The following is a 26559-nucleotide window of genomic DNA, read 5'->3' as shown; positions in this document are numbered from 1 at the left end:
GGCTTCGGGAGCGGAACATCCGGGGCTCAGCCAGGACGGGACACCCCTGGCCTGCCTCGGGCTCCTGGGCAAATGCCGAGCTGGGGGAGCAGGTGCTGTCCCCGCAGTCCTCCCGGGGTGCATGTGGCGCCTGGGTGTTTCCTTCCGTCTGTCTGTCTCTTTATGCCCCTCGCTCTCTTCCCTGCGGTCCCTTCCGTGCTCACGCCCCACAAGCAGAGGTCCTCGGCACAACTGATGAAGGAAGTGCCGCTGCAGACCCCGCCACTTCCTCCCACGTGGGCTGGGCGGGGCCGGAGGAGGCTGGCACAGCCAGGTGACACTCCCCGCCTGGCCACCAAAGCAGCTGCGGGGTCAACGCCCGGGAGCAGGGCCACCTTCCCCCAGGGCCTTGGGATGGACCTGTGTCACCCAGGTAAGCGCCACAGCCCTGGGGCCTCTGTGTCCTCTGCTGCAGGGTGGGCAGGGACCTGTCCCATGGTGTCCTGATTGTCACACAGTGGGAAAGGCAGGACCTTTCTGCCTCAGGGCGTGGGCAGAGCAGCACCGTCCCAGCCCCCTGGGCTTCTGCTCTGGGGGACATAGATGACAAATAGACTTCGGTGGCCAGTGTCTGCTGGTGGCCCACGGGAGATCAAGTGGCACAGCAGGAGGGGGAGAGGGCAGGGGAATGGCCCCCGGGGAGGACACCACTGACCAGAGAAGGGGGGCAGAAGTGGCCTGCAGGGCGTCTGGGGAAGGAACGTTCCAGGCTAAAGGAATGGCCGCCCCCAAGGTCCAGGGCTGGGACTGAGAAAGGGGCCACGTCCCTGCGCCTGGCGTCCCGGAAGGTTCACCTAGAAGACGGCACTGGCTGCAGGAGCGTCCGGTGCCCCAGGTGTGGGTGACCCTGACCTTCACCAGCGCCCAGAGGCGAAGCCCGGGGGCTCTGGGGACCCGGCAGGAAAACCTCGGTCCCTTTCAACAACAGGCAGGAGGGGACGGCCTCGGGAGGCGGAGGCTGGAGGACTTGGCCTCCCCCGGCTTCTGCCTCCCTCCTGCCTCCAATGCTCCTGTGGGCTTTTGGGGCCACTGGCTCTGTCCTGCACGGGCTGTGACCACAGCTCAGGGGACAGCTAGAAGGCAAGAGGAGAGGCGGCGAGGGCAGGGCTGGGCTCGAGGTCACTCAGCGGATGTGGAGGTGGAGGGTGAGCCGGGCCGCAGCCGGCCGTGCACCGCCATTACTTCTGGGTCCCACCTAGGGACGTCCCAGGGATGGCTGTCCCCAGGGTGCAGACAAGGAACCCGGGGCTCCGGGGTGGCCTGGTGGCCGGGTCCTGGCAGTAAGGAGCAGCGCAAGGGCAGGAGCCGGGAGCGGAGGGCGGGCGCAGGGGCGAGAGGCCCGGCTGAAGGGGGTGCTGCCTGGTTCCGCGGCCCTGGGGGAAGCGCTCCGCGGCGGTCTCTCCTCCTCCATTCATTCTGTGATGCTGGGACAGCACCGTCCCCCCCCCCGGTCCCCCCCCCCCCCGTCCCCGTCCCCGCCGCCGGCCTTCCTGTGGGGCAGCTGCTGGCCCAGGTGCGGGCCGGTGGGAAGAGGGGACAGGCTCTGAGGGCTCTGAGCAGGACACGGCAGTGGGCAGACCTGGGGGGAGCGACTTTCCCCCGGGACGACCCCTGGGGAGGTGGCAGCAAGGGCAGCCACCCCCGCCACCAGACTGGGTCTCGGGTGGCGGTGTCATCTCAGGTCTGGCCTGACCCGGGAGGTGGGGTGATCAGGGACTCCGGGTCAGGAGGTGGACTCTGGGGCCAGCCTCCCGGGCTCCTGCTGGCCCTTCTACCTCTAGTGTGGACAGTGTGGCAGCCAAGGTCCCCAGCGCTGCCCCCGCCTCCTGCAGGGGACATGTGGGGAGTGGTGTGACTTAGGGAAGCAGGTCAGGCCCCTCCCCGGGGTCCTGTGGGAAGGTGACAACCGTAGGAGACCCCGTGGCGGCTGCACAGCCGGACACAGGGGTGCCCGCCGGGCGTGGGGGTGGCGGGGCGGCCCCCTCCTGCGCTGGGACTTGCAGGGCCTCCTGCCTGGGCCCGGGAAGGGGAAGTGGCCCAGCTGTCCTGGAAGCGGGGCCACAAGCGCAAAGGTTTCTAAAAATACAGAAGGAAAGAGGAAGGGCGAGAGGGAAGTGCAGAGGTGCCGGCGGGCACCGGGGCGGGGGCGGGCACACAGCTGCCCCAGGCACCAGGCAGCCGCAGGCCCGGCCAGGAGGGAGTGGCCCGCGGCCAGTGGGATTGGGACCGCCCTATTTGTGTGTATTTTGATTATCACAAACACATCTCCCATGAGCCCACAGGGTGACAGTAATGTCACCACCACCAGTCTTGGAATCACAGGTGGCCGCTCTTGGGCAGTGTCCTCAGAGTGGAGCGGGGAGGACACTCCACCTTTAACAGATGAAGGGCCAGAGACCCTTGGGTCCCGCAGGCCCCAAGCCCGTGACAGCAGGGGAGGACCCCAGATAGGCCCAGGTGTGAGTCCCAGTTCTGCCACCTCCCGGCTGTGTTGCCTTGGAAGTTCTCTCAACCTCTCTGAGCCCCAGGTGCCTCACCTGTGTGATGAGATTGGAAACACCTTCCTACAGAGTCATGCAGGAGGAGTGGACGGGACAGCAGGGAGCACGCAGGGCCCAGCTCACAGTAGGCGCTCAGCAAGTGCCCCTTTCCTTAACCCATGGCCCGGCTCGCTCATGAGCCACGCCCATCCCAGAAGCGCAGTGAGGAATGAGAAGGGGGCAGGAGGGGATGGTGCCCAACAGCACAGGAGGTTGGCTGAGAGGAGACTGGGGAGTGGGCGGAGCTGACCGACGGAGGAAGGGCGTGTGGACGCAAGGGCGCAGGGCAGCCCGGGAGGAGGCACGGAGCCCGATCCTTGGGTGGGGAGGCCACCGTGGGCTGCTGAGCCCAGAAGGACCTGGGGCCTCTGTCCTCAGGACAACGGGACGTCATGGGACACTGGGGTAGGACAGCAGAGGGCCACAGGGAGACAGGGGAACCCGGCAGGCGTTCCAAGGAGATGATGGTGGTCAGGGTGGGGCAAGGTGGGAGGGGAAGGAGGGGACAGGACAGAGGGCGTCGGGGCTCCTGGGAGCGAGGGACTCCTTCCAGTGCTCAAGGACACAAACACGGTGCCCAGTGAGCAGGGACGTGCGCTGGAAGCTCAGAAGCAGCTGGGACTGGGGACGCGAGTCTCTGGCCCATTAGCAGAGGTGAGAGCGGAGCTCAGGAGAGCCCGGAGGGGTGGTCTGGACCCACCACCCAGCTTGGGCAGAGAAGGCCAGCCCCTCGCGCCGCCTCCCCGCCATGTCCCTGTCATGCAGACGGCCCTTTTGCCTTCCAAGTCTCCATGTCCCCCTTGAGAACCCGGCGGCCCTGAGCAGAGCCTCTGTGTCAGTGAATTGGGACTAGATCCCAGCACTGCCCAGCACGGCCACAATGTGGCTGTGTGACCAGAGCATGTCATGTCACCGTTCTGAGCCTCCGTGTCTTAAAATGGAAAATACCTACTATAGAGTCACGAGGACCAGGTGACACTGTGCACAGAGCTGCAGGCACGCGCAGGTGTCCATGAGCCTAGAAAGTTCCGTGGGAGACTGGGCGGGGCTCAGCGGTGGAGCGTCTGCCTCGCACGTGTGAGGCCCTGGGTTCGATGCTCAGCACCAGTAAAAAAAGTAAAGGTCCCGGGTCCGTCTACTGTAAAAACACAGCTCCACGGGACTCGTGCCTGGTGCCCTGCCAGCCCCTGTCTCCCAGGGGGAAGCAGGACCTCTAGACAGTGCAGCATTGCAGGGACAAAAAGCAGCACCCGGCGGGTCACCAGGAGGTGCCACACGTGGGGCAGTCTCCCTCCTGCCTTTGGCCCCCTGTGCCCATTAAGCCCTGCGAGAGGCCTAGCTCAGGGTGGGTGGGGCCTAGCTCAGGGTGGGTGGGGCCTAGTTCAGTATAGGTGGGGCCTAGCACACAGTGGGCGGGGCATGGCTCGGGGTGGGCGGGGCCTAGCTCACAGTGGGCAGGGCATGGCTCGGGGTGGGCGGGGCCTAGCTCGAGGTGGGGGCCTGGCTCAGGGTGTGTGGGACCTAGCTCAGGGCAGGCAGGTCCCCCACCAGGCAGGCGGCCAGGCTGCACCTCCACTGCCATCCATCAGGACAGTGCCTTCCAGTGGTGACACGTGTGAGGACTGGTGGGTCCCAGGGACATAGGCTCACCCCAGCTACCTTTACTCTGAAGGGTCCCTTGCACACCACAGTGTGACGTCACGCAGTGTTCTCTGTAAGCCCTTGGACGTGGCACTGGCCCAGGCTCTGTGGACAGAAAGGCACACACGTCCAGGGTCAGGACACCTGCGGCTCCCGGCAGGTTAGTGGTCTTACAGAGGTCCAGTGGCATCTGTTGGCCACCTCGTTGCGGCTTGGCCTTCTGGAGAAACCGCGGTTCAGTGTCCACTCAGTGGTTAGACATTCAGTGTGACAGTGGCTGGGGGTGCCCTGGGGCATGGGGCCAGAGCCTCCCCCAGGGCACGAGGCTCCTCCATTCATACACCTGTGTACCCCACAGGGCGGCCCGGCAGAGGCTGGCCCAGGCCCTGGTGGAGGAGGCTGGCCCAGGCCCTGGTGTCAGGTGGTGGTTCTGTGTGTCCTGCGAGGACGTTTGGAGGACCATGAGTGTCGTGCACAGAAGCCTCCCACTCTGCCCACCCCAGGGCACCCCTCCCCTCCTGACCACCTGCTCCCAGGCTTCCTTCCTCCTGGCCCTGGTAGGACGCCAGCCACTCGCTGCTGCCCACGAAAGTGTCTGTGCTCCTCTCAGGCCCCTTCTTTCCACAGGCAGTGGGTGGCCAGGTGCCGCCCACAGCGCTGCCCTCCAGGTCTCCCGCCCACTGTCTCGGGGACACCTCCCGCAGGCCTCTGGCTCTCAGATCTGCAGTTTCTCCTCGACCCCAGCACTGACCAACCACCTGTCACCAGGCTTGGGGGTCTCCCCCTCCTCACGAGGTCACAAGGGGCAGGACCCCAAGCTCTCCCAAGAGCCTGGGCCTCCCCAGGGCCTCCGCACCCCGCGCTCCCCAGGCTCATCTGTTCGCTGAACGCGCCATCACCATTGATGGCCAGGTCCCCTCTGACTCTGTTCTGACAGGGGCAGGAGAGTCGTCTGATCCCAGGGGTCCACCTGGCTGTGCCTGTTCCGTCCTCGGTCCCCACACAGGACAGGAACCTACCTGCCGGACGACGGTCCGAGCCCTTTCGAGGGGTTGGCTGAGAGCCCACGCCCAGCGCTGCAGTGCAGACACCTTCCCTGGCTAGGGGTGGGCTCCGCGGTCACCCTCCAGACTGGTGGCCAGCTCAGAGCTGTGGTCCCCAGGGTCACATGGGGGAGTTGGCCTCACGTTTTACTCACTCTTAGCTGGGCCCGGGGCAGCGCCGTGGCCTCCCCACAGCCTTCCCCCAGGAATGACGGGGCCCCATAGTGCCAGCGTGAGGTCCAGGACCAACGTCCACTCCAACCCCACGTCTATAGACCAGGAAAGTGGCCGTGAACCAGGTGGACCCTGGGCAGGCTGGACCCAGCCAGAGCCCTGCTCATGATCTGGCCTCTGGAGGCCCCACTCTGATGGGACCCAGATGACACTTCTGTCCTAAGTGCCCCTGTCAGCCTGGGTCCTGTGGCCAACATCCTCAAAATATGTGGAGATCCCCGTCCCCCCATGTGTGGGGCAATAGGTCACAGGTGCTTTTTTACAAAGAACAGGAAGTTGTCACCATAGATCTTTGCCACAGTGTTATAGGGGAGGGCCTGAAAACTGGGTCAAGTCAGAAATGAGGGGAGGGGGCTGCACTTTTAGTGGAGTGGCTGTCCCTGGGAGGGGACATCCTTGGGCTGAGCCGGCTAATTCCCAGGGAAGGACCTGGCTGTGAGTCATGGGCAAGCTGCACCCCAGCAGTGGGGGGACGGGTGGCTTGTTCCTGAGGAGGACAGCTGGGCACTGTGCACGGGCTGGACCTTCCTATGTGCTGGATACTTGTGGGTGTTTGACATTCCTGACAGCCACCCTCTGAGGTAAGACTGTGCTCACATTTCACAGGTAAGGACACTGGTTAGTCAGGCTCAGGTTTAGCTGCTGTAACAAAGAGACCAGAATAACAGCAACCAAAGTGTTCTCAAAACTCAGTGTTCTCTCAGAAAATAGTCCAAGGAAGGAGGTGGCCCCACCTGGTGGCCTGGGGACTAGGCCTCTGGCTCCTTGTGGTTCCGTTCCCTGTGGAGAGTCCAAGGTGGCTGCTCAGGCAATGCAGTGGGGCGCGGGAGTCACGGGGTGTTCTCTCCAGGTTCACTCAGGGGAGGTGAGGTCTGTCCTTGTGAAGCCTTTGAGAAGTGTGACCAGCACCTTCTAAGGCTGGGACAGGACATTGGGATGGACAGACAGGGGAAGGCATCCCGAGAGGAGGGTTGGCCTGGGCCGAGCGGGAGGTGGGACCGAGGGCTGATGCTTTGGGGTGGGAGCAGCAGCTGGACGGGGGGCTCTGTGGATAATGGTGGGCACGAAGGCCGGGACTGGGGACACTACGGAGCCCCAGGGCCAGGAAGGGGACGTTTCTCCCTAAGGGACAGGGAGTCCCGGAGTTCCCGACCAGAGAGTGCAGTGGTTGGGATAGGACCACATGGGCATCCCCGTGGGCCTCACGGACCCGCCACACCCACGCGCCTCGTTTAGTTCACTTCCAGGTGACAGCGCGGCCAGCCCACCCCCCAGGGCCCAACCCGGAGCGGCAACCTTGTCCCTGGGGCACCTGGGCCAGGCCACCTCTCCTCTCTGAGCCTCAGCGTCTAGGAGCAGGGACTGTAAATCGTCCCCCAGTCCAGTTCTCCCATCGGCATGGCAAGGGCATCACGCCGCCCTCCTAGGGGCCCATTTCCCAGCCTCCCTTGCTGCTGGGCATGGCCGTGGGCCTGCGCCCTGCCAACAGGTGGGAGGAGAGTGGAAAGGTGCTTCCTGTGGGTGCAAATGAAACAGTGAGTGAGTCACAGTCCTGTGAGCCATGAGGCGCGGGTGACAGCCCCAGGTGGGATGCGCTCAGCACTTACGCGGGACTGTCGGATCCTAGGTGCTCCTTGGCTCCAGCGGCCGAGTCTGAGGGGAGGGGCCCGAGGGTCACCGCGCACACATGAGAGCTCTGCGGAGTCTCTATGGGGGTGGGAACACTGCACAGCTCAGGACAGTGCTCAGGGAGGGCCTCTGGCGGGGTGGCGTCCAGCCTGGGTGCAGGGCCAGCGAGCCCCGGGCTCTGCAGGGGAACGGAGCACCAGGGTCTTCTCTCTGCAGACGCAGCCGAGCTGAGCAGTGGGGAGGCCGAGGAGCTGCAGAGGATCAGATGGCACCGGGACCAGCTCCTGGAGGACATCCAGGTGTGCAGGGCGCCAGCTGCACGCGGGGCCCTCCCTGCTGGCTCCAAACCCCTGATCAGAGAGCCCAGCCAGGGGCGGGAGACCAGCACAGCCCGGAAGTCCCCGGGACTGCCCAGGCTCAGGGGCCGGCCAGGCAGGGGCGGGGGAGCCATGGCAGGAAGCTGAGCCCACTCCGCCACACGGTGGGGGGGTCCAGTCCCAGCCCAGGGGCCCCAATCAGGCCTCCTCCCCTGGAGGGGTGGACCTTTTGGTCAAAATAGCACCCAAGTGTGCCGAGCACTTGCCAGTTTCTTGGACGGCCACTTGTCACCAGGCTTCCAGACCCCACCCGGGGTTTCTCTGGTCGCCTTAGCCGGTCCTGCCTCTGAGCTATGCGTGGCAGGTCCCGCGGCCCCAGGCCCTTCCCGGCGCCCCTTGCGGCTTCTCCTTCTCTTCGTTTCCCTCCCCCTCCTCTCCAGCTGCCCTGATCACCCTGGTGACCGTTGCCCGGCCCGCCCCATGTGTGCACTTAAGATCCACAGAATCTCCCTCAGCTGGCATCTTGTGGGCGCCCGCCCCACGCCGGGCTTTCTGTACCACTGTCTGATAATATCCTGCCGTCTCACTGGCCTCTGATGGCCACGATCCCACCCCCAGTAGCCCTGAGCTCCAGGAAGGCAGAGCCCAGGCCTGCCTTGCCCGCCCCAAACCCCAGCCCAGGAGCCCGAGCCTCTATGTGCTCAGTTAACACTTGTGAGTGAACCCTGTTCTACTGGGGGGAGGCCTCTTGGGTCCAGCTGAGACCACACGGACAGGAGCTGCCTGGCCTCGGATGAGCTCCCAGGCCCTCAGCTGGCCCTGAACCCCAGGACTAATCCTGGGAGACCCCACCCCCAGCACCCACAGGTCTTGGGAGGGGTGGGCGGGTGCCTCTCCGGGGACTTGGCTAGTGCTCATGCTGCTGCCCGGCAGGGGGAGCTGAACCAGCCGCCACCTCCCCATTGCCCAGCTGGGGTGGCCGGTGGGCAGCGGAGAGGTTCTCCTCCCCCACTCAGGGCCTCCAGAGGTGCCCCGCGGCACCTGGCACCTGGTGGGCACTTAGTCTAGGGCAACTGGAGGGAAGCCAGAGAGGAGGGGCCTGGGCATCGGGCAGGAGCCACGGAGGCAGGAGGGAGCCGTGGGGGGACTTGAGCTGGGGGGACAGGAGGGAGCCTGGGGGGACTTGAGCTGGGGGGCAGGCTCCTGGCTGGGCTTGCGGGAACCACAAGGGGCTTGGCGGTGGCCTTGGCTGGAGCACGGGGGTGGCCACACTGCAGAGGGCAGAAGTGGGAAGACTGGAAATCGGGTGGATGGAGGGCTCCGGACCTCCCACCCCCAGACAAGAGTGGGGTGGGGGCACAGCAGAGGAAGCGAGTTGGGGGCGGGGGCTTCGTGGGATGGGAAAGCAGGGAGGGGACGTGTTGGGAGGGTCCCTCAGACTAGGGGCTGAGGATGAAGGTCAGGGAAGCGGCCCCGCCCGGGTCACACCAGGATGGGAGCGGTTACAGGGGGTCCGAGCGCCCCCAGGCCTGACCTCTGTGCCCCATCTCCCCCGCCCCCGCCCGTCCTACAGAAGCTGAAGCAGGAGATCGCGGATGTGTTTGCCCAGATCGACTGCTTCGAGAGCGCCGAGGAGAGGTGAGGCCCCTGCCCACCGCCTGCGCCCACCGCCCAGGCCCCCGGGGGCTCCTCCGCCATCCAGGCTCCACAGGGCCCCTCGGGGTCCAGCCTGGTAGCCCCTGGGGAAGAGCGGGGCCCTGTCCTCTCCTCACCCAGGTGGCTCCGCTGCAGGTCCTGGAGGCCCCCGAGGAAGGGCCAGGGCAGGTGGAGGGGGTCCTGCCGTGTCCTGGGGCGGCCACACTGACACCCTCACTCCCGCAGCCGGATGGCCCAGAAGGAGAAGGAGCTGTGCATGGGAAGGAAGAAGTTCAACATGGACCCCGCGAAGGTAGCGGCCTCCCGCGCCCTGCCCTGGCTGCTGGGCTCCCTTCCCCCAGGGACAGAGGCGCTGGCCGGTGGAGGAGGCACAGGCAGCCAGCAGGGGGCGCCAGGCTGGAGTGCTGGGGAGCTCCCTGGTCAGCTGAGGCCGCCTCTTCCCCAACAGCCCTGAGTGTCACGGGTGCCCACCGTCACCATCACTGTTCCCGGGCCCCTGCCCCCGTCCACCGGGACCCAAGCACACACGCACACACTCCAAGCCACACGCACACTGTCCCACTCGCTGTCCTGCACCCTGCTCTGCCAGCTCTTCCAGAAGCCCCCTGTCCAGGAGGAGGGGGCCCTCAGGGGTCCCCCGGGAGCCCAGAGACAACGCTCGGTCTCCTGGACGCTGGATGACAGGCTCTGAGTGCCCGGGTCATGGGCTCCGTGAAGTCACACGAGGCTCAAGGCTCCGTGGGGAGGGGAGGCCCTTCACGGCGGCCACCCACCTCCCGTGGGGGGCCCTGGGTGCCCCTCCCCTCTGCTGTTTTTTCTAACTTTTCACAGTGGCCATAGGTCGCCTGTGTGACCAAGTGAAGGGCTATTTTTAATTAATATGAGTTTTGGGGGGACGGAGGGCGGAATCGCTGAGTCCGTCAGGGGAAGCCCGTTGGGGGGACAGCGGGCTGCGGGGCCCTGGGAGCCCTGGCAGGAGCCTGGTTCCCTGCGGGGACTCTGGCCCTTTGCAGCCTCCAGGCCTGGGGAGCTCACAAAGGCAGTTCCTGTTCAGAGGGACAGCCGAGCCCACCAGGCTGGCCCCGGGCCTGGCCGCAGGCTCCCGGCTCCAGGCCTGCCTCGGGGCAGGGGCTGCACACAGAGGCCACATGTCACCTGCAGGGCATCCAGTACCTCACTGAGCGCAAGCTGCTGACCCCGGACGTCCAGGACATCGCCCAGTTCCTGTATAAGGGCGAGGGCCTCAGCAAGACGGCCATCGGCACCTATCTGGGGGAGAGGTGAGGGGCTGGGGCCTCAGGGAGCCAGGAACCAAGGGGTGCAGGGGAGGGAGACTGAGCCACCCGGGAAAGACCAGACCCAGCACCCCGCCGCGCTGCGCCATAGTGTGGAGCAAGCCCGGTGGCTGCTGGGCTCCAGGCACTGCGGTAAGTCCTGGGTTTCCAAGACGGACCAAACTGGCCTCAGTTCCTACCAGGGGTCAGATCCCAACACCACGTAAAATATGTCATAAGATGATGAGTTCTGTGGAGACCAAAGGGAAGGGAGGTCCAGGAGCTGAGGACCTGGCTTGGGCTGTGGCTTTAAATAGTGTGGACAGGAAGGCTCCCAGGGAAGGTGAGGGAAACTCAAAGAAGGACGGGCATGGGCAGTGCACAGATTCCAGGCAGAGACATCAGCCAGTGCAAAGGCCCTGGGGCAGAAGCAGGCTCAAGACGTTGATGAGACAGAGATAGCAAGAGACAGAGGAAGGAAGTAGTAGGAAACAAGTTGGGGGTCTGTAGAGGGTCTGGGCAGAGAAGTAGTCTGTGACCATCCTCTGGCTGATGGATGGGGGTGGACTGTAGGGGGCCAGGGTTGAACTGGGCCAGCAAGCCAAGACCCCTTCTCCCAAGCTCCCCAGAGGACATGTGCCCCTTGAGCGAGGTGGGGGGAGGTGGGGGGAGGAGGGCAGCTCTTCCTGGCTTCAGAGCTGGGAAGAGGGGGACCCGGGGAACAGGGCTGTCAAGGCCCAGCCCAGGAAACCCGGGCGGGGGCCTTGAGCAGGCCACCCAGGCAGGAAGGAATCAAGGAAGGATTGGACGGGGCAGGGCAGGCCAGCTCCTGGGGGAGAGCAGGGCTGGTGGCCCCCAGGGTCTGTGCCCACATGGAGGGGACAAGGGGGGACACAGGCACGTCCCCAGGGGTGATGGGGGGCAGAACCTATCATGAGTGGAGGAGACGGTGCTGGTGGGACCCGAGGATGGACCCCCTCCCTGCCCCTCCCCGGGCGGCTCCAGGAGGTGGGTACACAGCGGTCCCTTCCGCCCTCCCAGGGACCCCACCAACCTGCAGGTCCTCCAGGCCTTCGTGGACTGCCACGAGTTTGCCAACCTCAACCTCGTCCAGGCCCTCAGGTGAGCCGTGGAGGGGGCAGGGTCTGCAGGGTGGGGACATGGGGACCCACAAGCAGACCGCAGCCACCAAGGGTCAGGCATGAAGACGAGGAGCCTGTGACCGAGGTCTGCTATGTCCTGTCCCCAACCAACCACTAGAACCACCCTCCTGCCTACGCCTCTGGAGCCCAGGGACAGTCCCAGATCTGCCTCTCACGCCCTGTGTGACCTGGGGCAAGTCACAAAAAGGAAACCTCTCTGTGCCCCGGTTTCCTCATCTGTAAAAGAGCCCAAGAACAGTACAGGCTCCCAGGGGTGTAAGGACCAGGGAGAAAGTGCTCAGGGGCCACGGCGAGTGCTGAGAAGTGCTGCCGCCGGCGTTTCCCCTGGAGAATCGGCTCCGGGAGGGGCGATTGGCCCGGGTGTTGCAGGGTGAGTAGGAGTCGGCAGGGAGGAAGCCCCTCCCGGGCAGCACGGCCTCCCTGCGCCCACACCTTTAGAGGAGAAGAGCAGGCGGCTGGGGGCTCCGTGTCCGGTCACTCGGTCACTCGTGCACCTGCCTATTGAGCAGGGCCTGGTGAGCAGGTCCGGGGGCCCTGGGAGGCCCAGCCCTCGCCCCAGGACTGCGCCTGTCACTGGAACCACCAACGTGCAGAGCCCAAGGGGCGCCCAGCCAGGGAGGCCGTGCCGGGGGCCACAGGCAGAGCCCAGGGCCCCGTGGCCGGAGCAGGGGAGCCCTGAGCCCCGTGGGCGGGGGCTGAGGGTGTGAGGGCCTGGAAGACAGTTGCAGATTCTCTGGTTCACGCCATAAGGGGACAGGCCTGGTGGGCGCCGTGGCTTTCTAGGCCCCTGGGGGCCCGCCCTCTGCTGCCCACCGCCCTCCTCCCCAGGCAGTTCCTCTGGAGCTTCCGGCTGCCCGGGGAGGCCCAGAAGATCGACAGGATGATGGAGGCCTTCGCCGCCCGCTACTGCCTCTGCAACCCCGGGGTCTTCCAGTCCACAGGTGCGGAGGGGGCCGAGGCTCTGGGACCCTCCACACTGCCAGGCGCAGACTTGCCCCAAGGGCGCCAGGGCCCGCCCTCGGGACCCCCAGCACCAGACCCTTCAGGAGCCCTCGCTGAGCACAGGTCGGGGCCAGGCCTCCGCTGGGTGCCTGCAGGCGGAGCCGCCCCGGGGAGAGGTGGCAGGGAGTGAGGGCACAGGTGCTGGACTAGAGCATCACCTCTGTCTGAGGGTAGGAGTAGGGGGGTCAGCGGCCCCCCAGGACGGCTTCCCAGGGGTGGCAAGGTCTGAACGGGGTTTTGAAGGATGAATAGGAGTTTGCAGGAGGTTATGGGAAGGGACTTTTCAGAGCACCAGATCTGAATCGCAGTCCGACTGGTTTGTTAGTTTGGAAGCTTGGGCCTGTGACTTAACCTCCTTGTGCCTCAGTTTCCTCACCTGTGAAATGGAGGTGGTGACAGCACCTGCCTCGCAGGGCCGCACGGGGAGGTCCAGAGCTTAGCCTGGGGCAGTGCTGTGGGAGGGGGAATCGCGCTCTAGACCCGGAGCTGCTTAAAGACTCACCTCAGATGCAGAGCTGAAGGTCAAGGGGTTGGGGACTTCCCTGGCTCTGGGCCCAGGGACTGAATATTCCATAAAAGACCCAGAATAGCGACCACGGCCCCCAAAGCCCCAGCCGGCTCCGCCCCCAGCACAGGAATACTCCCCAGGGGGCAGCAAGGTCACTGAGCAGCACGTGACAAGCCCCAAAGTCCCGCCAACCCTCAGTGTTCCAGGGGGCAGGGGCCGGTGGGCCGCCGGGCGGGGGAGGCGGAGCCGGGGCTGGGGGGACTGTTCAGTGGAGGAGCGGACGGAGGGCGTGGGGCGCCCAGGGAGGGCCGGGGGCGCGGCTGGGGTGACGGTGGCCGGGAAAGTGGTTTGTGTGCCCGGAGTCCAGCAAGAGCAGGGGCCGGGCCAGGCCTCAGATGCCGGGCCAGGGGCAGAACGGGCTGAGTGGCCCTGGCAGGCCAGAGGTCAGCGCCATGACCGCGTCCTGCAGACACCTGCTACGTGCTGTCCTTCTCCATCATCATGCTCAACACGGGCTTGCACAACCCCAGCGTCCGCGACAGGCCGCCTTTCGAGCGCTTCGTGTCCATGAACCGCGGCATCAACAACGGCAGTGACCTGCCCGAGGAGCAGCTTCGGGTAAGGGTCAGGCCACGGCCCCGGGTCCCGGGCAGCCAGAGGGGCCTGTCCTGAGATGATGGCCTGGGGGGCTCCCCGGCACAGGCCACGCCTGGAGGGGACGTGCTGAGGTGGACCCGCCAGGCCCGAGACGGACGGTCATAAAGGCGGTTGGTCCAGGAGTGGGTCCTCCCAGGCCCCGTCCGGGGAGGACGTCTGGAGCCAGCCCACCCACAGGCCTCCCAGATTCAGGCCCCTGGGGGACGCTGGGCGACGGCATCCACACCTTCCAGGAAGGACGCCCCCGCAGACAGGCCTGCCGCTTGGAACCCCAGAGCCTCCACCCGCCCTTGTCCCTCGGAGCCCAGCTCCTGTCCCCTAGGTGAATGACCCTCCCGCCACACGGCACCAGGCCTGTGCCCACAGGAGGTCTCCGGACAGCTGGACAGGCCCTGCCTGACCACGTCCGGGGCCTGGCAGGAAGATCTACCTGTGAATGACCGCCCTGGCTCACTGATGCCACACTAACCGTGGGACCCGGGGACCATGGCCGTGAAAGCCCAGGGACACTGCTCAGTCCCCCGGGAGCCTCCCCAGAAGAGGTGGCTTCCGAGCTGGCCTCGGTCCTGACTGGGAGTTCCCAGAGAGAAGCAGGGAGGACATTCCGGAAGGAAACAGCACCAGGGCCCGGCCTGGCTTGGCCGGGAAGGGGAGGGGCCAGTGTGGCCAGCTGACGAGTGGCTACTGTGGCAGGACGGTGGCAGGGGCCCCACGTCCAGGGCCTTGAACGACAGAGACACGGAACCAGGGGTCGATAAACACGGGAGGGAGGGAGGGGCAAGGCCTGGTCAGGTGAGCGGGCAGTTCCCGTCCAGAACTCGAGGCCCCGCGCCTCCACGGCCCAGCACCCACCAGGGTCCTCCTGCCTCAGGGCCTGGCGGGGCTGCGACGGTTCTGGGCCTCCGTTCTGGGCCTCTCGGGGCTGGAGTGCATCCTCCCCCGCCCTCCGCCACCTCTGTCCCCAGAGGAGAGAGTTGGTCACAGAGGGACCATGACATAGAGCTGGGAGCTGAGAGCTGGCTGGAGCTCTCGGCCCCATGTCCCCTGTCTGCCCACTGGGTGGCCTCAGGTCACTGGGGTCTAAGCTACTCCCCCCCCCCGGGGCAGCAGGGTTCTAAGGCCTGTCACAAGGAGGCCACTGCAAGGAGGGATTCTTAAAATTCAGAGGCAGAGCCGTGCCAGGTAGGTGGCCTGGGGCCGGCACACCTAGGCCACCGGCAGGTGATGAGTTCCGTGCCGCCAGCTCTCCCGGGTCCAGGTCGCTGTCCTTGCCAGGACCCTCTTCCCACCTCCCTCCCTGGGCACTTTTCCCAGTTCCAGCCTTTCCTCGAGAGCACTCGGCCACATCTGGTCACATCTGTCCAGAGCTTGTGACTTTCTCCCAGGGCTTTGGGTCTCTTATCTCAACTGAGCTTCCAAATCCGCAGACCTGCCCGGAGCGCTGGCCGGCCTCGTTCTCCTCTCGGGCAGAGCCTCGTCCAGCCCGGGCTGCCTGTCCTCTGGGCCGTGTCAGGCCAGCACTTGGCCTCTCTGAGCACGTCCAAGGGCCTGGGGTGGCTGGGGTGGCTCTTCAACCTCGAAGCTCCCCTGGGCGTCATCAGAGAGCGCGCAGGCCTGGTCTGCGCCATCACAGGGGCCTGGTGGATGTCATCTGCTCTCAGGGCCAATGACCCTGACTCACAGTGTCATCTGAGAAGCTGCGTCTGGCACTCAGCGGGAACCTGGGAGGGTCACCATGCTCGCTGGGAGCCACTAGGAAGGGAGCCGGGGCGCAGGGGTGGAGCCGCGAGGGACCCGGGAACAGGTGGGGAAGTGGAGGGGGCCAGGTGGAGGGCCTCCCAGCTCGGGCGTCCTCTGCTCTCGGCAGCCCTTGAGCCCCCGGGTCCTCGTCCTGGGCTCTGATCAGAGCAGGCCGCGAGCCCAGCACAGTGTCGAGCACGTCCTGGGGGCCGTGAGCTCCCGCATCCCCACTGGACAGCCAAGGACACTGGGCTCCAGGAAGGAGGCTGCCGCGGTCTCCTGGCTTCTGAGAAGTCCCAGTTCAAGGCCATGCTGGACCCAGAGCACCTCCCTCTGCAGAGATGCCAAGCAGAGTCTGGGGACAGAGGCTTGGCTGAGCTGGCCGGGGGTCCTGACTTCTTGGCAGGGGGAATCTCAACTCATGTCGCTGAAAAGACCAGGGGTCAGTTAGCCTTCCGACTGTGGGCTTCAGGCTCAGCTAGCTCCTGGGGCTCAGGGACGTCGATGCTCCCCCTGGGGGCTCCATCTCTTAGCCCCCCCCCCTCCATGGCTCTCCTCCTACACCCGCTGTGCCCGAGCTGTGCCAGAGATGCCTGGGCAGCTCTGAGCCTCGGACTTGCTTAGCTTCCCTGTCGCTTCGCTGTTTAAGTCCAGAATCGAGGCTATCAACCGGCTTGGGTGGCAGGACCCTCCCTGAACCGTCACTGCAGCTGGTGGTAGGAGCCAGCAGGTCCCCATCAGCCAGATGTGAGTCATCTGGAGCCCAGAGCGGGGTGTCAACCCCTCTGAGCAACCAGGCGAAGAGAGGTGACTCCCCAGAGAGGGGAGTGGGGGCCACCAAAGGCCCAGCAGAGCCCCTGGGTGGGGGGAGGGGGCTTCTGCACCCCATGCAGCCAGGAGAGGGTGGCTGGGCCCTGTACTTTGGGGACAGTGGATGAGGGGTGTCTGGCGGGGAGCCGTTGTTTGTGAGGTACAGGAAGCCCGGCGAGCAGAGCTGCTTTCTTTGTGGGGTAGAATGTACAAGCTGATAAGGCCACCAGGCCACCACAGCGTCTGCAGGGCCCCTGTGGTTTGTGGAGGCTGAGGCTCCCTCCTCAACCCCCAGCCCCCTCCCCCTGCCCCCCCAGCCTCTCAAATGCACGTCTGCGCTGACATCTCTGCAATGGGCCCCTCCTGCTGCAGTCCCCTGCTCCCCACACCAGTGCCACCTGGAAATTCCCAGGGCCAGTCCGGCCTGGGGACAGGGGCTCCCCCAAGAGACACTGGTCCCTGCTGCTCCCCACGGCCCCAGCACTGCAGCCAGGCTGAGCCCAGGGGACATGCCCAAGCCCCGCCCCCATTAAGCCCAGGAGAGCCCGATGCTGGCCTGTGCCCCCGCTGGGCCCTGAGCTCTGGGTCACAAAGGACTACACAGCCGGCCAGCACCGTGTTTAAGAACTTTGGGAGAATCAGACAGGACTTGGGTAATTTTCCATTAAAAATCTCGAGGAACCATCAACAGCAACAGAGGCAGCAAACGGAAGTGGTTGACTCTCTTGGCCAACATCCTGTCTGGCTTTACCAGGCAGAGCAGCCATTGAGAATGCTCCCCCCACACTCGGGAGGCGGGCAGGTTGCTCAGGACAGGAGATCGAAAACCCAGCAGCTGCAGCTTGCCCGCCCAGGGGTCCTGGCCCTGACTTGCTCACCTCCAGTGACGGGGAGCTCATTACCACCCTACAAGGTTGCTCGGCCCAGATTTCAGAGCCCTCGCTGCCAGAAAGTCTTCCACAGAGAACTGAAATCTGCTTTCCGGTCCCACAGTCAGAGCCCACCAGACAGGGCGGCGGGAGAGGGCCTTGGAGAGCCGTGTTCAGCCTCCTGCCCGGGGCTCCCCTTCTGCCAGCCCAGTGTGCATCTGGAAAGTTCTGTCCAGAAGAGGGGGCCATCCACCATGGCATTGCCCGAGGGTACCCTCACTCTGGCTGCTGCGCCTGGAGTGTGTGTGGGGGGGGGCGGTGGGTGTGCATGTGTATGTATGTGTGTGTATGTGGGTGTGTGTATGGTGTGTATGTGTAGGTGTTCCTGTGTGTGTATGTGTGTGTGGGTGAGTGTATGTTGGTGTATGTATGGTGTGTATGTGTGCCTGTGTGTGTATGTGTATGTGTGTGGGTGAGTGTGTATGTGTGTATGTGTGTGTATGTGGGTGTGTGTGTGTGTATGTGGGTGTGTGTATGGTGTGTATGTGTATGTGTGCCTGTGTGTGTGTGGGTGAGTGTGTATGTGTGTGTGTGCCTGTGTGTGTATTGTGTGGGGGTGAGTATGTGTGTGTGTGTGCCTGTGTGTGTGTGTGTGTGTATGTGTGTGGGGGTGAGTGTGTATGTGTGTGTATGTGTGCCTGTGTGTGTGTGTGTGGGTGAGTGTGTATGTGTGTGTGTATGTGTGCATGTGTGTGGGTGAGTGTGTATGTGTGTGTATGTGTGGGGGTGTGTGTGTATGTGTGTGTGCATATGTGTGTGTATGTGATGTGTGAGTGTGGGTGTGTGTGTGGGATGTGTGGGGGGGGTGTGTATATGTGGGTGGATGTGTATATGTGGGTGTGTGTATATGGGTGTGTATGTGTGGGGGTGTGTATGTATGTGTGTGGGTGTGTGGGGGTGTGTGGGGGTGTGTGTGTGGTGTGTCTGGGTGTGTGTGTGTATGTGGGTGTGTGTGGTGTGTCTGGGTGTGTGTATGTGGGTGTGGGGGGTTGGGGGGGTGTGTCTGGGTGTAGTGTGTGGGGGGGTATATATGTGGGGTGTATATGTGGGTGTGTGTATGTGGGTGTGGGGGGGTGTGTATGTATGTGTATATGTATGTGTGTGGGGGTGTGTGTATATGTGTGTGTGTGTGTTTGTGGGGGTGTGGGGGGTGGTCACACACACCTCTGAGGCCCTGACCCCACCCTGCAGTAGCACTGGGGAGGATGGCAAGGACATGGCAGAAGGGTGGCACCCATGGGCCTGGGGGACCGGGAGGGTTTCTCCCAGAAGGGCCTAAAGGTGGGACGGGCCACCAGGAGAGGAAAGGGCGTGGCTTGCTGAGGTCACATGGACCACCAGGCCCTGGGTGGAACTTGGGGCTCACCCAGGGCGCTCCCCCTCCTGGCAGAACCTCTTCGACAGCATCAAGAGGGAGCCCTTCTCCATCCCTGAGGACGATGGCGGCGACCTCACCCACACCTTCTTCAACCCTGACCGTGAGGGCTGGCTGCTCAAGCTGGGTAAGAGCCAAGAGGTCCAGCCGCTGCACACCGTGGCCACAGGGATGGCAACCGGCAGACACACTCACAAGCCCCAGGGTTGGGGGGCTTGGCCCTGGGTCTCCCGAGCCCCAGCCTGGCAGTCGGCCTGCACCCCCCCCATCCATCCACCCACTGATCCACCCATCCATTCCCCCACCCACCCATCCATCTGTCCACTCACATATCAACCCACCCACCCATCCACCCACCCATCCACCCATCCATCCACCCACCCATCCATCCACCCATCCATCCACCCACCCATCCACCCATCCATCCTCCCATCCACCCTCCCTTCATTCTTCTGTCCTGGGAATGAGGGGCTGGTGGCGGGGAGCCACGCTGGAAGGCACCAGGGGGCCCAGGCATCTGTGGACAGTTCGGCCCTCCCTGCTGGAGAGCTGGAGCGAGCGTCCTAAGGGAGGTGCCGTCTGTCCAGGCCTCCTAACGCAGCCCTCTGCAGCCCAGCCTTTCTGAGTAGCCAAGGCAGCCACCTCGCCAGCCGGTGGAGATTGGTGGGGGCAGAGGGCTTCCCTGCAGGAAGGGGAGGGAGTGTGAAGTGTGACCCAGGATGCTGGGCGTGGCAGGGGCAGCAGCTGCAGGCCCCGTGCTGGAGCAGGCCCTTGGCCAGGGCGGCCCCCAGCGTCTACGGGTGCACAGCCCTGTGCCAGCCCCTGCGCCCCCCGAGCCCTGTTGCCCAGCCCAGTCTGTCCTCTGTCCAGCCCCCGCCGTCTGCTCTCAGGCCGGGGGCAGCTCGCAGTCACGGTCCCTGACCAGGCAGGGGCACAGCTCGGAGCCACACGCCCAGGGCTCACTCTCCTGCTCTTCACCAGAGGCCAGCGGTCAGGCTCTGGCCTCAGCTTCTGCAGTTGAGTGGGGACAGTGACCCCTTGAGAGGCTGAGTCGTGTTTGGGCCTAGAATCGGGCCCCTGGGGTCTGGGCCTCAGCTCTGCCCCTTGGCAGGGCCCAGGGCAGACGGCGGGTCCTGCGGCTGTAGCCGGGGTTAACAGGGCTCCCGTCCCACCCGGGAGGGTCAATAGGTAAATGTCCCCAAATCCTCTAGAACCAGGCAGGCAGATAAAAGATGAAGTGCCCACCGAGTGACCGCAGGCACCAGGCCAGGGCATGAGCCCAGGGCGATGGCAGGGCAGGGCCGCCCTGTTCCGGGGGCCTGGTCACCAGGGAGCCCCAGTGTGGGACAAGCCCGGGGTGCAGGGGCCGCTGAGGCTTCTGTGGGCGGATGGCAAGGGGCGGGCGGGGGGTGAGGGGACTCTCCCTCCTCTGGTGGGTCCCAGGGAGGCACACACAAGGCCCGGCCCTGGGGTGGAGGGGACACGGGTGGCCAGGAAGGGAGGAGGACTGACCTCCCCTGCTACGGGCCTCTTGCAGGGGGCCGCGTGAAGACCTGGAAGCGGCGCTGGTTCATCCTGACGGACAACTGCCTCTACTACTTCGAGTTCACCACTGTGAGCCCAGCAGCCCGCCCCTGCCCCTGGCCCTGCCCCTGCCCCCGGCCCCGCCCCTGCCCCTGCCCCCAGCCCTGCCCCCAGCCCTGCCCCTGCCCCCAGCCCTGCCCCCGGCCCTGCCCCTGCCCCCGGCCCCGCCCCTGCCCCCAGCCCTGCCCCCGGCCCTGCCCCTCCAAACCCCAGGAACCTGCCGTGAAGGGAGGGGACCCTTGGAGATCCGGGGTCCGCGGCCACACCCACTTCACAGATGGGGAATCCAGGGCACCGGGAGGAGGACCTGGGCAAGGAGCGGGCAGCCCTGGGCGACGGCCACTCCTCTTCGGGCCTGGGGAACCCCGGCCCCCTCCCTGCACTTGGCCTCAGTTCCATTTGCCCAGCCTGGCCTCCCTCCCCCCCTGTAGGACAAGGAGCCCCGGGGGATCATCCCCCTGGAGAACCTCTCGGTGGAGAAGGTGGAGGACCCCAAGAAGCCGGTGAGAGGCCAGTGGGCAGGGCCAGCGCTGCTGGGGAGGACAGGGCAGGAGGCAGGGCTCTCGGGAGGCCAGCCTCTCCCTCCCGGGCCAGGGACCAGGGCACAGGCCAGTGGCTGGGTGACTGGAGCTTGGCTCTTCCCTGAGCCCCGTCTCCCCGTCACGTGGGGACTTCAGGGGGGCAGTGGCTTGGGTTGGCCTGGGGCATCACTGTGGGTAGGGACAGCCCCCGTTCCTCCGCCGGACGCAGGAAGCTGCCCGTGGGGTGGCAGGGGTCCTGTGGGGATCACGGGCTGCTTGTTGGATCCCCGCCTCGCCTGAGGGTCTCGGCCTCGCCTGGGGGTCTCGGCCTCCCTGGGCCTTCTAGAGGCCCGACCGGGGTCCCCCCTGACCCTCCCCGGCCCCCCCAGTTCTGCCTGGAGCTGTACAACCCCAGCTGCCGCGGCCAGAAGATCAAGGCCTGCAAGACAGACGGCGAGGGCAAGGTGGTGGAGGGCCGGCACGGCTCCTACCGCATCTCGGCCTCCAGCGCCGAGGAGCGGGACCAGTGGATCGAGGCCATCCGGTGAGGCCCCCGTTGCAGGCCCCGGTTCTCTGGGCCTTCCGGCCCTGTGTGCAAAGGGACCAGCTCCGAGGTCTCCTCCTGTTCCTGAGGTGCCCGTCCCCTCCACCCATGTTCCACGGGCATTTCCCTGGTACCATGCCAGGCCCTGGGACACGGGAGGGCGTCCAGGGGCTGTGAGAACACGGGGAGTTGTGTGGAGAGCACTGGCCAGCTCCTGGCCTGTAGGGTGACCCGCCAGATCACCAGCCTCTGGGAGGGGCTTTCTAGGAAGGACCAAGGTGGACAAAGCCTGAGGGCTGATCAGTGGGTGGCCTCCCAGGACAGCACCCCAGAGTCCAGGTGAGGCTGAGCCACGTAGGGGCGGAGCAGTGAGCATGCTGCGTCAGACGGCAAAGGCACTGTGGCCACGGCGACACGCCTTGGTTTCTTCTAGGGGCACTAGGGAGCCAGGGACTAGTAGGTAGGAGGGGTGTGCCAGGTGAGGACACCCACCACGTGGGGCCGGTTCTGAAGAGCCAAGGTAGGATGCTGTCATCACAGTCCAGGGGACAGAAGCCCCAGCGGCCACTGATGGAGGAGAAGGGGGGGAAGGGACACCTGGAAGGTACCAGGTGACAAGCTGCTCGGGGCCTGACATGAGCAAGGGCAGGAGCTTCTGCTAGAGAGCAGGCGTGGCCGGCCGTGTCCCGGGACTCGGGCCTTGGAGCAGCCCGTGAGGCTGCCCGCAGACCCCGCCCGTCTCCACCTCACTGATGGGGAAAGCGAGGCCAAGAGAGGACAGACCTCGTCCAGGGCAGTGAGCCGGTGAGGTCCGCTGGCCCACAGCCAGGCTGCCCTCAGGCCCGGGGACGCTGTGGGACAAGTTCCCAAGACTCTGCCCCCGGCTCTCTGGCCGGCCCGCGGGATGCTGGGCAAGGCCAGTGACGCCGGCCCCTCCTGGCTCTGTCCTTTCGGGGCCACCCGCCCCTGACCCCATCTGGAACCTTCTCTCCTCTCACTGCAGGGCCAGCATCACCCGTGTCCCCTTCTACGACCTGGTCTCCGCTCGGAAGAAGAAGATCGCCAGCAGGAAGTGAGGCTCCCGGGAGGTGGCACGGGGCCGGCACCCTGGTCCCCTGGACCTGTGGAACCCCTCCCCCAGGGCGCCCTCTCCAGGCCACAGACACCGCCACCCGCCAGGGGTGGGCAGGACGGAGGACACAGAGCCTGGCTGTGAGACCGACGCGCAGCTCTGGGGCGAGCCCGGAGCCCTGGCCCAGGCCCACTGCAGTGAGGGCCAGGAGAAGGGCGGAGAGAAGCCAGCTGGACCCGGTCACCCAGCCCTCCCTGGGCAGCCTGTCCTCAGCCCTTTGCTCTCAGAAGTTCCGCAGCCCTCCAAGCGGGGAGCCTGAGGCTCCTGGGGCTTCCGCCCTCGCCAGCCCTCCGCCTGCTCAGGTCTGCAGGTCGGGCCCCGCTCTCGCTGCCTGAGACCCACGAACAGGACCCAGGAGCCCAGACCCACGGTCCAGACCTACCTCTGGCCCTCCCCGCGCCCTCGGCCAAGCCGGGCCCCTCCCTGGTTCCTGCAGAACCACAGAGTTTGGACTGGAAACGTCTGGGCCTGCGGGTTCCAGGCCCACGAGCAGCTAGGGCCGGTGGCACTGGTCTGCTGAGCTGGGTGACAGTCCTGGCTGCTGGGGGAGCAGGGCGGACTCCACCCCAGGCTGTCCACCTGGGAGGCAGGAGTCCAGCAGGACGGTGCTGCCATCAGGGTGGAGCTTTGCAGGCCTGGTCCCCAGGAGGACTTCCTGGAGGCAGCGGCCAAACCCAGGAGCGGCACACGGGGTCCATGCGTGGAGAGGCAGCGTCTCCCTTGGTTTCCCTGCTGGACCCTGGCCAGCACCGCCACGGTAGTGAGGGGTGGCGCAGCGGGTCCCAGTGCCCCAGGCCCTGCCCAGTGCAGCACATGGGAGAGCAGGGCCACCAACCCCAGGCAGACAACTCTGTCTCCAGGGAGGCTCCGCCTGGAGGAGGATCCGGGGACAGTCTTCCCAGAAGCTCTGCTCACCCTCGGGCAGGGGAGCCCTGCAGGGAGCCTCCCTGGCAAGGCAGCAGGAAGCGGGCAGCAAGGGCGGGCGGAGCGCGGGTTCCCCAGGAGGAGCCGCAGTGGCCACGTGGCCCTCCGCCCCCCGCCCCACCCTGGTGCACGCTGTCCAGGGGTCAGGTGGAGAGGCCACAGAAGGTGGTGGGAGCTCTGTCTGGAGATGGCAGGTACCTGGCAGCCGTGTTGCACCCCTGCGGGCATCGGCAGGACATGTGGGGACTTCTTCAGATCACAGCCTGTGGCGCCGCCCCATTAGGCCAGTGAAAGGGCCTCAGGGGTCCGTGGAAGGAACACTGGCCGGGGGCTGAGGTCAAGGTCCTCTCCTGCCTCTGGCTCACGTGAACTCTGCGACCTTCATCTATTCCTGCCCTCGCTGGTCCCCAGCTCCTCCCGTCAGTAAAGGACAGGCACGAGTGGCTGATCTGATGGTCTCTCGGACGGAGGACAGAATAAAGTCCCCGTCCAGCGCGCAGTGGGCTCTGTCCTTCCACGACCGTCTCTGCCATCCCTGACCCCACCTTCGCCTCTGTCCCTTTCCCAAACAGGGAGGAGTGGGCCCTCAGACAGTCCTGGAACCGCATCCCCGGGACACCAGGGCTACCGGGCTGGACAGAAGTCCCCATGGACTGGACTTCCGCCAGGCTGGGCTGAGCTGGGTCTGCCGTCCAGGCAGCACCAACCACAGACAGAACCACTGTCACCTTGACAGGCAGCCGTGTTCTCCCCGTGTCCAGGGTGTAGGCACAGGCTGGCTACAGTGGTCACTCGAGGGGCCACGGGGAGGCTGGGTGTGTGACCTTCGTCCACCTGGACTCTCAGAGGTGTTTATGGCACACCTGCAGTGTGTCAGACCAAGTCCCTGCCCACTGGGTCCTGAGCCCTAGGGCTCTGGGCAGACCCCAGAGGACATAGGACACCAAGGTCACCCCACACCTTATCCCGGCTCCCACCCTGAACTCCACCCCTGGGGCCCCTCCTCGAAGACCGTAAGGAGCTGAGCTGCTGACCTACCTGCACACGCCTTCCTTCAGCCTGTGCTTATTGAGCACCTACTATGTGCCGGGGTCCTTGCACAGAGTCAGGGATCCAAGGATGACCCGGACGAAGCCCTCGCCTTACAGAATCCACAGTGGGGGACACAGTCCGAGCCCAGGCTGACCTGCGCCGCGGCAGGGGGGAGAACCGGGCACGGCTGGGCAGAGGGGCCACCGGGAGAGGCTTCTCCAGGGAGGAGCCAGTGTTGGTAGCCAGGCCTGGAAATGCAGTGAGGTCACCTCATGTCTGCCTCTGGCTGGCCTGTGAGCTCCCAGGGGCCCGACTGTACTCATGCTCAGTGCGGGGTACACAGTAGGTGTCTCATAACTGCTGGGTTGGCTGCAGTCAGCAGACAAAGGCCCTGGTGGCCTCAGCATGAGCAGGCTCAGGCGTCTGGAGGCACAGGGAACGGTGAGGGCGCTGCCAGGGAAGGGCAGTGGGAGACGCCAGGAGGGCCACAGGTCCCCTCAGCCGCCGGGTAAGCTCTGCCCGCCTTGCCGACACCCTGCCACTTCCCGCTCTGGGCAGCAGGGGGCGCCCACCACACGTGGATGAGCGCAGCCAGCCCCGTCCACCTGGAAGCCCAGCGCCTGGCAGGGATGGGCACAGGGCCAGGGCCTGGTCCCCTGGTCTCCCAGGGTTTTCTGGCTCCAGCAGCCCATGAGCCCCTGGGCACTGGCTAGCATGAGCCCCTTCTCCCAGTGGGCAGCCCCCGCCTGGCCCAGAACCAGGGGAGCCTCTGTCTGGGGTCCCCCGAGACAGCCGCTGCCCTCCCTGGAGGGGGTCCCTCCCTGAGGGGTGGTCCCGAGGACTCGGTCCTGGAGCCTCTGGTGTCGGGGTCTCAGGCACGGGTACAGCGCACTCCTGCCCTGGGACGGCTGGGACAGGTGAGAGCAGACGGGCAGGTGTCGCGATAGCTGCTCCCGCGAAGGCCACAGGGCAGCGGTGAGCGCCCGGGTCTGGTTCAAGGCCCAGCTCTGCCCTGGGCCCGACGCAGGCTTCCTAAGCTCCGCGGCATCCGGGGCCTGTCTCTAACCGGGATGGCTTCCCACACGCAGGTGGCTAGGTGCCTCGGACGGGGTTGGGTGGCCCGTGTTGGGTGGCCCCTCTGCCGTCTGTCACGTGTTTCTGTCACATCGCCCCAAGGCAGACTGGGTGCTGGCTGCCAGGCAGAGCCAAAGCAGCCCAGGGCGCTGGAGGACAGGTGGTTCACAGGGGCAGCGAGGAGGGGACCCAGGAGGGCCTTGGAAGAGGCTCCAGGAAGGACACACGGGTGGGGGCCTCGGCCCTCCAGCCTGCGAGGCCGGGAGGACGCGGGACAGGCGAGGCGCTTCCTGGACCCCCTTGGGCCCAAACACAAGCCGGTGGGCCCCGAGGGCGCAGGGTCGAGGGAGGCCGGGTCCAGGAGGGGCTGAGTGGCCTGGGCAGCGCTGGGACCCCCGCCCACCAGCTCTGCCCGCAGGGAGCCGGGCAGGGGCTATGGCAACGCCAGGGTAGAATGGAGGCCGTTTCAGCAAGGTGGGGCGACGTGGCTCCTCCTGGGGCGCAGGAGGACGGAGTAAGGGGCTCTGAGAAGCCAGGGGCCACCGCCAGGCGCCTGTGGGGGAGCCTGTCCACCTGGAGGCCCGGTTTCCGGAGCTGGCAGCTGGCCCTGCATCCGGCTGTCAGGGGACAGGCAGCCCAGCCTCGGAAGCAGGTGTGAGAGACCTGGAGAAATTGATTTATTAGGGACGATGAAAGGAGCTAAATATGTTTGCCGGCTCAGCGATGACTCAGGCGTCCCCCAGGGGTTCGCGAGTGTGAGCATCAAAGAAGCTAAGACAGGCCTCCAGCCACAGGGCACCGCCGCCTGAGTCCCCTCTTCCCACTAATGGGAGCAGCGGCCACCTGGCCTGCAGGCCCAGCCCCACCGAGCTCACACAGAGGGACGGAAGAACACAGCCTGGGGTGAGGCACGTCCAGGTCCAACCCCTGGACTTGCCCCAAATTGCTGTGCGATCTTGACAAGTAACTGACCCTCTCTGGACCCGCATTTACCAGCAGGATCCATCCCCGGTGGCCAAGCCCCTCAGCTCCCTCTGGTCTGGACCTCACAGGGGAACACGCTCTGCTGGCACCAGGCTCCGGGCCCTGGGCTGGGCATCAGGAGGGACAGGGATGCATCCCATGCAGGCCAGAGGCACCCAGAGGAGGGCCAGGCCGCCACCCTAGGGGCAGGAGGGGACGGGGACATAC

At 65.7% G+C, this 26559-nt stretch overlaps 1 protein-coding gene and 1 long non-coding RNA gene across 2 annotated transcripts; both read left to right on the top strand.

The window, feature by feature from the left end:
* Cyth4 (cytohesin 4) lies at nt 1-23761 on the top strand. The gene is made up of 13 exons (XM_027936174.3): nt 1-412; nt 7343-7425; nt 9017-9081; nt 9325-9391; nt 10261-10379; nt 11415-11495; nt 12365-12477; nt 13516-13664; nt 18573-18684; nt 20095-20171; nt 20573-20644; nt 21052-21206; nt 22210-23761. The coding sequence occupies exons 1-13, from the start codon at nt 73-75 to the stop codon at nt 22280-22282; spliced, it is 1506 nt and encodes a 501-aa protein (XP_027791975.2). The 5' UTR covers nt 1-72; the 3' UTR covers nt 22283-23761.
* LOC139705165 (uncharacterized) lies at nt 13671-16960 on the top strand. Its single transcript, XR_011707024.1, has 2 exons — nt 13671-14870; nt 14914-16960. It is a non-coding gene; the product is annotated as an uncharacterized lncRNA (long non-coding RNA).
* Nucleotides 23762-26559: the final 2798 nt, after the last annotated feature.

This window comes from Marmota flaviventris, chromosome 3, assembly GCF_047511675.1.
Source record: "Marmota flaviventris isolate mMarFla1 chromosome 3, mMarFla1.hap1, whole genome shotgun sequence".
Classification (NCBI taxonomy): domain Eukaryota; kingdom Metazoa; phylum Chordata; class Mammalia; order Rodentia; family Sciuridae; genus Marmota; species Marmota flaviventris.
Note: the sequence above shows the minus strand (reverse complement) of the source record. Positions and strands in the feature narration are given on the sequence as shown.